We start from the raw sequence: 13,957 nt of genomic DNA, 5'->3' as shown, positions 1-13,957 counted from the left end.
TCAACGATTCGGACTTGATTCCAGCTTGATTCACACACAGATTCATTTTAATTGTCTTGTATTATTGATTTGAAAGCGTTACAGATCAAACGACACTTCAGCAGCACCTCGGCTCTGGAATCACAACTGTTACAAATGAAACACAAGGCTCAGCTATATATAGAGTGTCCAATTCGCATGGAATGGACAAGATCCATTTCGTGCGAAATGGACAATAACCATTTCGTACGGAATGGCCTCTGCCAATTCGTGCGAACAGGTTAACCACTACTAAAACCCTAATTTCTAGCATACTGAGCACTGTTCTATCCAATCTAGATACAAGACTCAATACAAGACGAAGTCGACAGACATATGCACCAACATCTTGTAAGACCCTTTGTCTTCCGATCCAATCGCCCCATACAACTTCAACAGGGCGGTGATTAACCTACAGTGTGGGATAATCCTTCGTTCCCCACTGTTTCGACCGATCCACATATTGTTCAACACAAGAAACCGAAAGGTAGCAAGTAGAGACCCATGTAACAACCTATAGAGCACCAGAACTTCCGCAAACCTCACCTCAACCTTGTCACCCCGCCTCGGGATAACGTTTTGTGTACACACCACCAACATCAACTGCGCTTCAATCCTCAAGTTCCTCCTTAAAAGCTTCCCATGAATGGTTCCCGGTATGAATAGATAATCAAGCATGTGTTGCCACTGTGGGTTCTTTTGAGGATTAAAGTACAAATCCTCTAAGCGCAGACAAATGTATTGATTCGCCGGTTTACTATCCAACTTTGCAATTCTCCACAGGGAATCGTACGACATCTCAACATTTACGCCATTCACCGTTCCTATGAGCTTCATTTTCGAAGGGGCTTTGAAGGGAGGACACGTAAGAGTGGCCATCCACTCTTAAATTTCCTTATCATATAAATTTTTGACCTCCTCATCATTGCTCTTCAAGGCGGCTTCCCATCCCAATGCCTTGAACTTATCGGTGATCCCAAACGGCCCGAAATCACATGTCCCAACACAATACCCTCTTGAACCATGAAGTGACTTTTTTCCAAACTTAGCACCAAGTTGTCTCGACACATCTTTTTAAAACTTTTTCTAATTCATCGAGACAAGACTCAAAACTTGGGCCAAATATGGAAAAATCATCCATAAACACTTCAAGAGACTCCTCGACCATGTCTGAAAAAATACTCATCATACATCTTTGAAAAGTGGCCGGAGCGTTATATAATCCGAATGGCATTCGCCAAAATGCAAATGTGCTATACGGACATGTAAACATGGTTTTGTGTTGGTCGTCCGGGTGGATCACAATTTGGTTATATCCCGAGTACCCATCCAAAAAACAGTAATATTTTTGACCAGAAACTTTTTCAATAATTTGGTCAATGAAGGGTAATGGGAAATGTTCCTTAGAGGTAGCGGCGTTCAATCTTCTATAATCTATGCAAACTCGCCACCTGGTGACCGGTCGGGTGGTGATTTGCTCGCCTTGTTCATCTTTGATTACCTGGATGCCGGCCTTTTTAGGCACTACCTGTGTCGGACTCACCCATGCACTGTCCGAAATGGGATAGCTGATCCCCGCATCTAACCACTTTATTACCTTTTTCTTCACAACTTCTCTCAAGTTCGGGTTCAACCTTCTTTGTGTTTCTCAGGTAGGCTTTGCATCTTCATTGCTAAAAATCTTGTGCATGACAATGGATGGACTAGTACCTTTCAATTCGGCTATCGTCCATCCAATAGCCGCCTTATGAGCCTTTAACACCCGCAACAAGCCTTCTTTTTGAGCCACCTCCAAATTAGAAACAATGATCACCCGTAAAGTGTCATTGTCCCCCAAAAAATGCATATTTCAAGTGCTTTGGTAACTCCTTCAACTCCACTTGTGGTGTACACTCTAACGAAGGCTTTGTACCCGAATCAATCTCCACCGGTAAATTCTCGACTTGGTGGGTCCATGGCGGTCTTCCTTCCTTGACCACTAGAGCCTCTTGCTCCTTTTCTTCCAACCTCAATGCACACATATGTACCTGCAAAGAACAAGCATAGACACACGGTTCCAACATATCTTCCTCGTATTCATGCGGGTCGCATCCGTCAATGATATCTGCTAAGAAACACTCATCACCACCAAAAGAACTAGACCCGTGAGTAAAAACATTTAATCTCATCTTTCTATTACCGAATGCCATGTCAACCGTACTATATCGACAATCAATTACGGCATGAGCGGTGTTCAAAACTGGCCGACCCAAAATAACATTTTGTTGTTGAATTGGGTCCGCGAATGAGTAGTCTAAAACAAGAAAATCGACCGGATAATAAAGTTCATCAACTTTCACAATAACATCCTGCACAATACCCCGAGGAAGCTTATGAGACAAATCGACTAAAAGAACGATTGTCTGAACCCGCTTCAGTGGACCAAAATCGTATTGGTCGTACAAGCCCCCTTGTAGAATACTTACTCCGGCTCCAAGATCAAGTAACGCCCTTGCCATTTGAAAATTTCCAACTTGAATATTAATAAGGGGCATTCCCGGATCTTGTAGCTTAGGAGTAAGATCTCCCTTTAAAACCGCACTTACCCGTTCAGTTAAATTGACCCGTTTAGGCACTTTTTGTTGCCTCTTTTGGGTACACAATTCTTTTAAAAACATTACATAAGAAGGTAATTGTTTAATTGCTTCAAGTAATGGAAGATTTATTTTAACTTGTTTGAACACCTCCCACATTTCTTCTTTTTGAGGACCCCGTTTTGAAATAAAATTCTTGTTACCCGGATCTAATAAAGCAGAAGGAAATGGGACTTGACTAGGTCCCCTTCCTCATTTTTATCTTTGTTTCTTCAATAATTACGGGTTTTTCAAAACTGGGGTTTTTAGAAGAAATTTTAGGTGTTTCATTTTCATCATCACTTTCTTGACCCGTTATGTCCTCAACCACCCCATCAACCAAACTCAGTGACGGGTTGGTTTTATACTCTTTCCCACTTCTCAAAACACTCACATGATTAATATTAATATTACAAGATGAAGTGTGAGAAGGGTTTACCTTAGTGTCACTTGGTAATTGACCTTTACCTTTTTTCAAGTCCGCCACTTCGGTTGCGAGTTGACCCATTTGGGTGGTCAAAGATTGAATTGCTTTTTCACGGATCTCATCCTTTTGAATGCGAGCATCGTCCATTTGATTTCTCTTTTGCATTTCTATTTGCTTCGCCTTTAACATCTCCATCACTTTGTTTCCACCCGAAGACACACCATGCTCTTGACCCGTTTGGTATTGTCTTTGAAACCCTTGGTTGTTCCCGCCTCGATACCCACCTTGATTATTAAACGGTTGGTGTGGAACAAAGTTACCTTGACTTCCTTGAAAATTCGGGTTGGCTTGATTTGATGGATTCTAGTATCTAAAGTTCGGGTGGTTTCGTAACCCGGGGTGGTATGTATTCGAATTCATGTTATAGTTTCTTCCACCCCCAACTTGACCTTGTAGTGCATTAACCTCCTCATATTGCCCTTCCACCCCTTGACAATTTTCAGCTGTAACTCGTTGCAAAGTGCACAAACGTCATAGATTTGGTTTATGGTTTGTATATTTGCATCTTCCGCCGCATGCACTTAAGTTCGAGTAATGGCCGGTCGTGCTCTCCTTGATGATTGAGCTTTCCTTTTCTATGTGACCGCCATTTGCTCCAAGAATGCCTAAACATCTTGCTCATAGTTGGTACCGAATGTACCATTCGCGAGAGATATTAAATCACGTGCATCCTCGGAACATAAACCCTCATGGAATGCAATCAACAACTCCCATAATTCAATACCATGATGTGGGCAATTTTTAAGCAATAAGTTGAACCGTTCAAATGCCTCATGGAACATCTCACCTTGTTGTTGTCTTAAGCTTCTCAAGCTTCCCTTGCATCATTCGTCTTTTGGGCGGTGAAGAATTCCTCCAAAAAGATTTGTTGCATTTCCGCCCATGTGTAAATTGATGCCGAAGGTAAGGTGTGGAACCATTTTTTCGCCTTGTCTTCTAGCGAAAACTGAAAGAGTACCAACTTTACTTCATCCGATGAAAACTCTTGCCCACCAATAGTGTTACATATTGAATCATAAGCTTCCAAGTGAAAATAAGGCTCCTCCGTTGCTAGACCCATATATTTTGGCAAACTTTGTAGAGAATTTGTTCGAACTTTAGAAGTCCTTCCTTGATTATTTTGAGGAATGACTATTGGTGACAGGTTGTTAGTGATCACTGGCCGAAAGTGTGCCTCTATACCTCTCACGGGCTCTCGAATATGTCTTCGTGGCACGCCCAACCGAAATCTTGGACGTACAGGACCCATTGGGCTTTGAACTTGTGGCCTTGGAGGTCCGAATTGTTGTAAAGGTGGTTGAAACCTTGGCCCCACATATTGTTGTTGAATTTGCCTTTGAATTGGTGGACCTTGTGGTGGGAATTGTTGAGGTATATTTTTTCGTTGAGGAACTCTACCATACCCTTACATCCCTTGACTTTGACCTTGAACATACATATACTCTCCTTGCTCTCCATCTCCTCCATACATGTATCCCTCTTCTTCATATCCCCCAAACTCTTCGTCATACCCATCATCAAACCCATCTTGTCTTGCACCCGAACTTTGTAGAAACTGTGGTTGTTGATATTGTGCTCCCGGTTGTAAAGATGGTTGAAATGGAGTGGAATAAATTATAGATGGACCGGGTTGAAATAAACCGGGTGTTGGTATTTGTTGTGATGATGATGATTGCCCGAAAGTTGGGAAACACGATGAGAAGGCTGGAACAACGGATGATGTAGAAGTGTAGCTAAAAGAGTATTCAGGTTGAGTATTTTCGGGTAATGTGGATGTAACACCCCGTGCTTTGAAAGTCAAAGTACAAGTCAAAGTCAAAGTCAAAGGAAGAAAAGATTGCTAATTGCGATCTGTCACTCCTTGCTTAACTGTGGGTTGTACCCCTTGGCTTGTAATTGAATTATATTTATTTGTTGCTTTAGTTCTATTATGTGGAGTATCTATTAGCCATCGAGGTTTAATCGCATGTTTAATCGCATGTTTAATCGCTAATCTATTTATCGCTAATCGCATCGCAATCGCATTCGCAACTTGATTTATAGGTTCTGTATATTGTTTTCGTGTGTGTGCTATTTACGTGTTACTTGTGCATGTTTACATTATGATTGTGGAGATTTATCGAAAACACAATCGCAACCCTATCGCAACGTAATCAAATTGCAAACGCTAAACGCGAGTTATTTATGTGGATTGTATGTTAGATATAGTATTTGTGTGATTATTAATATATCGCATCGCTTAATCAACACTCGATTAAACGCATCGCAACGCTCAACACGCAAAATAAAACGCCAAAACCTAACTCACCGGAAAACTTCGATCGAATGGTCATCCGAACGGATGACCATCCAATTGGATGGCCATCCGATCCATTACCTGTGCTCCTCTTTCCTCCTTTGGCAACCTATAAATACCCCTGTCACATCACCAACAGTGATGTGACAGCTCTCTAGTTCGACCAGCGTCCTCAAGCCCTCTTTTCTCTCGATTTCTCTCGATTCTTGTAAGTTTTCAACTCTAATCTTGTACATCTATCATCTACACACACTTCTTCATCATTTTCACCTTTGAATCTTAACTTTTAACCGTGAAATCAGCGGATTTGAGGTGTTCTAGGATGATGTCAACATGGAGTTCTTATGAACTTCAAGTTTTGGCCTCATTCCACCAAAAACAACTCAGGTCTAAAGGATTTCCACATGATTTAACAATGATTTCTGTTAGTGCATGCGTCTATTGACTTCGTCTTGTATCGAGTCTTGTACTTACAATGTTAGATCAGGGCACGTAGTACGAGATAAAAGGTAATTTCGCTTGAAAGGGTAATTCCGCTTGAAAGTGGCTTTCATGTAATTACGCACGGAATTAGATTTCGTGTGAAATCTAATTTCGTTTGGAACATGTTCAAGCGGAATTAGAATCCTGTATAAACCCTTTAAGCGAAATCAGTTGTAACTTTTCCGGCTTGTGTAACGAAGTGCTGCCGAAGTGCCGTCTCGCTGTAATTTGTTGTCAAATCAATCAGAAAGGTAGTTAATGTGTATATCTTGCTGAACTGAGCTCATTACGTCTGTTTCTCCCTTTCGTTTTGAGTATAAACTCTTCTGATTGACTCGTTCGGGTCTGAAAACGATCCTACAAGTGGTATCAGAGCTCAGGAGGAAGAGTTCTTACCAATTCAGCTGCAAATTCTGATTTCTACACCTTCTTTTTCAAATGAAACTTGATTTCACGGTCAAAATGTTTTGAATTCCACATATCATGTGCACATTACTGTTTTAACAAACCCTAGAAAGTTTCAGAACTAAAATCGGCTAATAACTTGATCAATTTGACAAAATTCAGCTCGAGATGATGACATCAGCATATTTCGCACGAAATTAGGGGTTATTTCCGCATCAATTAGTAATTCCTTTTGAAAGTTCAAACGAAATTAGCTAATTCCGCACCAAAGTCATAATTCCGTTTGAGTGGTCCAAGCGAAATTAGGTAATTTCGCTTCAGAGGTTAATCTCGTTTGGTATTTCCGCACCAGATTGTAATTCCGTTTGAAAAAGTGTTGCTTCAAACGAAATTAGGGTCATTTCGTTTCAAAGTTAATCTCGTTTGAACTGGATAATTTCATTTGAAAGGAATTTCGTTTGGTTTGAATACCAAATCATGGAAGTGGAATTTTACAAAGCGTTTGCTACTCCAATCACCATAACTCATCAAGCAATGTTGGAAAACGAAACGGGGACTATGCAAAAACCGCCTAAGCTCATGAACATCGAGGAATATAAAGGATGGGAAGAACGTTTTGAGAATTGGGTGCAAGCAAACTATCTAGATGCTTGGGAATGTATTGAAACGAAATATGTTAGACCGACAAATGATGACGAAGAGGAGATTGCTATCAAAGATCTTAGTGCGGATGAGAAAAAGAAATACAAGAATGAAAAGATGATGATCAATTTATTACAACAAGCTGTGAAAGAGGATAATTTGGTCTTATTGCAACACACTGGAAGTACATATTCAATATGGAAAGCATTAAGATCCAAGTTTGTTGGAAGTCAAGAAATGATAAAAAACAAAAAATCGCTTTTGAAGAAAGATTTTGATCTATTTCGTGGTTTGAAAAATGAGAGTACAAAGCAGATTATTGAAAGATACTGCAATTTGTTAGTCAATATGAAGAGAGTAAGCATCACCAAGGATAATGAAGAATTGATTGAGAAGTTGGCTGATGCATTGCCACATGAAACTTGGGGTACTTACTTGATGATGTTAAGAAATAAGAAAGGGTTTAACAATCTAACTTTGAGCAAGTTCATTTAAAAATTAGAAGCTCAGGAAATGGAACAAAGGAAGATTTCAAGAATGAAAGATTTCGATGGTGAACAAGATATCAGTTTGAATTACAAAGGAGTTATCGGTGATAAGACAAACGTGTCACAAAAAGTTGAAACTGCATTCAACGCAAAGTGTTCATTGGGAAGTTCTTCGAAAGGGTCAAACAGTAAAACAAGTTTTTCATCATTTCCGTCATTTGATCCTAACCTTTCTGCAACAAAGAATGGTAAGAAGTTACAATGCAATATTGTATTGAATCTTGAGGATGATCAAGATTACACAGAAGAAGTTGCAAAAAGCCACATGTCTTTGTTGGGGACTATTTTAGAGTCGTATGGGAGTTTTGTGGTAGGGAGGATTGGGAATCCAATGCCTACAAAAGAGGATTACGATCAAATAGATGCTAAGGAGATGGAATTAATGGACATAAAATGGTGTTTGGTGAGCGTTTTGAGAAGAGCTGAGAAATTCAAACAAATCACAGGAAGAGATGATCTCCGTGATGCTAATGTTTATACTTTAGGTTTTGATAAATCTAAAGTTACTTGTTTTCGTTACAGGCAAAAAGGACACTTCAAGAGGGAGTGCACTAATCGCGAAGCAAGTGGAGCTCAAAATCCGTTCAACAATAATGACTATTATCGGAAAGCGATCTACGATCAAGTTGCTCAACAATCAAATCAACAAGAACCACAAGTTGCACATGGGAGGAAGGTGATTGAAGAGTCTTCAAAGAGAGCATGAATGGTGAATCATGATGAGAAGAAATCATCAACAGGATTTAGTTGGGACAAATATGTTTCAGCTGATGGTAAAGCATGTTTGATAGATCAAGATGATGAAAAGTTACCTGAAGGTTTTAGTTGGGAAAATTTTAATTGGGATGATTATGATCCTAACAAAACTCCAAGTCACCAAGCTTTTGTTGCTCGAATTGAAGAAGATAGTGATGATGATAATGAATATTATGCTAAAAGAATGGCAAAGCATTTGAAAATGATGGCAGAAAGTGATAGTGAAGATGAGAAAGCTAAAAAGAAAAAGAAAAAGGTCAAAACACCAGTCAGCAGTGATGATGAAGAAGTTCCAGTGATCAAAAGAAAAGTAAAAGAAGCTCCAGCCTTCAAAATGGATGAGGAAGCTGATGCAAGAAAGATTCCGGTGATTTGTGAAAACTATGAGATTATCAAGAAGAAAAATAGTGAACTGATTAACAACATGAACAGGTTGAAGGAATCTTATGATGTGCTGAACAAAGCCATGAATATGTACTATGAAACAAGCGATGAACAAGCAACAACAATGAAGACACTTCAAGGAGCTTTCATGACAAAGCAGAAAATTGTGAATAATTACATTGAGAAGTGTGTTGTGCTAGAACAAAAACTGGAAACACAAAGAATTGAAACTGAAAGAGTTAATCGATTGTTAAAAAGTTACTCATGTACTTCTTATGTCATTGACATGATTTATCCAACTGTTGAAGGAATGAAGGCATTTGAGGATGATGAAGTAACTAAAGAACAGAAGGCATCTGAAGAAAAGACTCCTGAAAAGAAGAAAGATACTAAAGAAAAGACATCTGGTAAGAAACAAGGTGTTAGTTACAACAAGTGTCCACCCCCGCTTGAAAATGGATATTCGCCAAGGCAACAAACTTACAGTGGGAGTCTGAGCCAACAGTTAATTTGCTAGAAAATATTGACATCACTTTTACATCATCTGACACTGATCATGAGTCCGAGTTAATAAAGAAAGTGGCCGATCAGGTTGTAACACCCCCAAAATACCACCTGCGGGAACCCCGCGAGGCGTGTTACACATCAGAGTCTGAGCCACCAAATCACATTGAACCAATAGTAAATACTTAAATAAAACATGTCATTAATCGCCAAGATTAAATGTCAACACAATATTAATTTCCAAGAGTTATGTAGCGGAAGCATATGATAAGTCGTTTAGTAATCGTTTCAAAATAAACTTAAAACCAATGTATCAATTATAAATAATCCAGCAGCTTCGATCCATGACCACTTCAGCACGCCCAGATAGCAAGTCCATGTTCCAAAGTTAACGACCTACAAGCATGCAAACAAGTGCGTCAGACTACGCTGGTGAGTTCAAGGTGTTGCTTATGTGTGAAGTTACCAGATATTAGTTAAATCAACTCGTTGTTTGGTTCAGATGTCGTTGTTAACTTGATTATTGTACCGTATGCAGCGTTAATGATGGGAATGCCTAACTCCAATGCCCTACAGGCATTGGTCAAAGTCAAGGTATCAAACAACCTTGACAAGCTGTAGGAGGTCTTATATCCGCGTTACAAGTTGTCCCAGTAATTAGTTCACGCCCGTCCTTACGGCCCGGTGTGAGGGTGCCAAACCTAATAGCGCTATCAACTAATTACCCCATTTCCTTACAGGCAATCCGGTAAATGATTGTTTCTATGGTTCAGTTGTTTACCCCAAGTTTCCCTTCCAAATGTTTACCAGTTGTCCCAAACCACCAGGACGCATGCTTGAGAAAATGCAATGAACTCACCTGGGATTGCTCGGCAGGTTATACCAAAGTTACTCGAACTAAGAGTTGTCAATTTCGTCCTAACAGGGTTATTATACAAATCAGGTTTTTGGTTTCGAGTTGTACACATAAACATTACATAAGTCAACGGTTATAACACATAGCAACATGTAACACCTTGATCAACTAATAGTAGCATGAAGTTCATATAAGCATGACCCCTAACTTGTGCGACTGTGGGTGATTGGGCTGTTATGGTTGTGCAGGCCCAATCCCCTTGTGCGATCCAGAAAGACCGAGCCCAAAAAGGTAATCGGCCAATCATAATAACAGCCCAAAACATATCGGCCCAAGTAAAATAATACGTGGTGACTTGTGCGGTCCGAACTGGGTTGTGCGGTCCAGTAAGCCTTGTGCGAGTAGAACACCTTGTGCGACTGGGCTGGGTTGTGCGATTTGAGCTGGCCCAGTCCAGTATGACATGCACGGCCCAACAGTTAACAAACCTGACACTTGTGCGATCCAAAGGACCTTGTGCGAGTGGGCCATCTTGTGCGGTCTGAAAGTTTGTGTGATCCAGCCGTGTTGTGCGATTAGTTTCATAATTCCGGAAATCATGTTGGTTTGGTTACAATCATTCACAGTTTCCAAACATATGATATCAATTAACACAATCTAGGTTATCACTATTTCCTTAGCCGATCGAACAAGAGTTTTTAACATTCGATTCATATGAACCCTAAATGAATTCAACAAGAACATCAAGCATAGTCAATAACATGGTTCAAGATCCTAACAACAACAACAACATCATTCGGTCATGAACACATATACGGGTTAACATCCATATCAAAACCGATTCACATGGACTTTATATCATCTTACGATTGTGGCCGATTATCAAGAACACTATCAACTAGCATCATAGTTCACCATGTTAACAAAAGTACTATCATTAAACATCAATAACAATCATGAAATCAAAACACGTAATCATGCACAATCAAATCATCATCTATAAACGCAACCAACAACAAGCACTAACCGGTTAGATGTAGAAGGGAATAATAACGAGAATGCTTCAACAGGGGAAAGAATCCGAGCACTATGACCTTCGGTTAAGGAGGGTATGTTTGCCGTCAAGCTCGAGAGGAGGAAGGAGAGTACTAGGGTTTGTAACTTGTGTGTGTGTGCGTGACTAATGAAAGAACACCCCAAAGGTGAATGTTTGTTTGTGTAAAGTGGAGTGGGCCGACCCTCACCTGGGCTGCCCCCTTGTCCGATAAAGCCCAATCGGCTTGTGTAGTTGTGTGTAGTGTTGTGCGATCGGTTCGTATTGTGCGATCGGATCACTTGTAACGTTAAATCAAATAACAAAGCACAACATTCAAATAATAAGACATAACATTCAAACATCCATTAAATCCAATAACATTGTTCACATACGTATGTAACGTTACGCGAAGTGGGTTCGAATTACGAGTTGTCACAGTATCCCCAACTAAAAGGAAATTTCGTCCCGAAATTTGGTACGCACTCACTAACGTAAGCTATAATGTTCACTAGTTTTCCTGGGGTGTCACACAGGTGTTGGAAAAAGATGAGTCAGAGGAGTCAATGTTGGAGTCAAGACCAGAGTCAAAGTCTGAGTCGGACACGTCAAGTCAAACCTCCAAACAGGGCAAAAGAGTATACAATAATGAATTCATGTTATCAAAATCTAATTTGAATGATGAAAAGTTCAAAGTGGCTTATACTTTGAATGATTCTGATAGATTATATTCCAATGAGGAATTTCCAATAAGAGGTGTTAAACCAGAAATGATCAAAAAGGTTTTCAAAACAAAAATTAATATTTCTGAAATAAAAGATGAAAGTCTTACAAGAAAACCAAGTCCTGACACCTCAAGAGTTCAAAAACGTTTAAACAAGAAAAAGGGTTACAGTTTTGGTTCTGGTTATCGAAAGAAACCAAACCATAACGGTAATTTCTGTGACAACTCGTATTCCAGAACCTATCTTTGTGCTTATTGAAACTTGTATGGACTATACGTTACTAGTTGACGTGTTTGATTGTAATGGAATACTATGTTTTGTTATGCTATGTGCTACGTAATTGTATGTGAATGTTATAAGTTGGTTGCGTAACACTTGCTCGGTCGCACAAGCCTTTTGGGCCGTGCACTTCTCTATCTCTCGGCTCACTCTATTTGGACTCGAGACCAAAAGGCAGCCCAAATGAGGGTTCGGCCCACTCCCTTATGTCGCATAACACTTAGGGGATAGGGTATACCTCTCATAATTTACAAATCACCAACACACACCAAACCCTAAGCTCTCTTCCTCTCTCTCTTTGTGCGACGGCATCACCTCTCACCCGAAGCCCCCTCGCGATCAAGTTTGTCACATCACACGATTCGGTTAGTGTTACATCTTTGTTAGTTGCCATGATTTTGATTGCTATGTTTTCTTTGACAACTAGGGTTGCATGCTAGTGATTTTTTAATGAGATTAGCATCCATAATAATTGGCTCACATGTGTATTTGATAACATTCATATGATTTGGAATTTCATGCTGTTGATTTGGAACCGAGTAGGTGTCAATCGGTCGTTATGTTTTTGTTTTCGGATCGTTATAATGTTGAACATCGCATCTTAATGAGTTACCCAAACTATTAGATTCATTAAAGGTTAAGATGGTTGGTTATGATTAGATGAGTTACTAGTGTCTATGTGAATTTGGTGATAAAGGTTTGATTTGATGATGATTAAGTTATTGTATGATTATGCATGATTTTAGAATGATTGATGATTTGATCCGATATGAAACTGCCAAAAGTTGTTTGCTGATATTACGGAATTGATGAGCTGCAAATTAAGGAAATCAGGAAATCTGTTACACATTCATAGTCTCGACAAGGGATTGCGAGTCGAGACCCCACTGTCTCGACTCGAGACCACAACACCCACACACAAACAGCACAACTCGAGACCATGGTTGCAGGTCCGGTTGCGACTCGAGACCGTCTAGTCTCAACTAGTACATGCATGACTCGAGACCTCCTAAGTTGCGACTCGAGAACACCAAGACTTCTACTCGAGACTGCCTAGTCTCGACTCGAGACCATATACCTATGCACACTACTGGACTTGCACACTGTTACGGGCCCAAGTAATTGGGCCGCATTGTTGGGCTTTGTTTGTTTACATGATGATACTGTTGAACTTGTGCTGTGGTTGAACTACCATGATTATACGTGTATGCCATGATTAATACTTGTATGCAACTAGATGGAATATGTGTAGAAAACATATGTGCACTTCTTGAATACAAACCTGACTTGTATGGTAACCATGGTAGGACGTGGTTGACCACCGAATAGCTTGATTTACTTTTCTGTGTATCTGCCGAGCAATACAAGGTGAGTTCACACTCTTACCAAGGCATGGGATTCCCGGTGGGTAGGGAATGGGATTAGACAATTAATTGGACTTACACTATTACTAAACTCTATACCATCGTCCTCGGATGAGAAGGACCCATACGTAAAACCTACGTATACATGCACTTACCACTGTCCTCAGGTTGCGAAGGACACTTACGTAAAACCTACGTAAACTTATACTCACTACTGCCTTGGGTTGTGAAAGGCACTTACGTAAAACCTACGTAAACCCCCGCGTACCACTGTCCTCGGGTTAAGAAGGACACTTACGTAAAGCCTGCGTAAACCTTGTACGTACTACTGTTCTCGGGTTAAGAAGAACACTTATGGTTACCTCTAGTCTAGTACATATCACATGGGAAGCCCCCACTAACTGAACTTACACTCATGGGAAGCCCCCACTAAATGAACATACAATTGACTTAGTTAATAACGCATGGTGATGCAACGAACTTACTTACTGTGAACTCGCTCAACTAGTTGTTGACTCTCTGCTACATGCCTTGCAGGACCATAGGTACATGGAGCTTGCACGAG

At 40.2% G+C, this 13,957-nt stretch overlaps 1 protein-coding gene across 1 annotated transcript; it reads right to left on the bottom strand.

The window, feature by feature from the left end:
- Window positions 1–1,841: 1,841 nt before the first annotated feature.
- Window positions 1,842–3,252, bottom strand: LOC110931324. The gene is made up of 3 exons (XM_022174721.1): window positions 3,099–3,252; window positions 2,742–2,800; window positions 1,842–2,645 (listed from the first exon to the last, which is right to left on the bottom strand). The coding sequence occupies exons 1-3, from the start codon at window positions 3,250–3,252 to the stop codon at window positions 1,842–1,844; spliced, it is 1,017 nt and encodes a 338-aa protein (XP_022030413.1).
- Between the last annotated feature and the right edge of the window lie 10,705 nt (window positions 3,253–13,957).

Source organism: Helianthus annuus, chromosome 3, assembly GCF_002127325.2.
Source record: "Helianthus annuus cultivar XRQ/B chromosome 3, HanXRQr2.0-SUNRISE, whole genome shotgun sequence".
Lineage (NCBI taxonomy): Eukaryota > Viridiplantae > Streptophyta > Magnoliopsida > Asterales > Asteraceae > Helianthus > Helianthus annuus.
The sequence above is the reverse complement of the archived record's forward strand: the minus strand, read 5'-3'. Positions and strand labels throughout refer to the sequence as shown.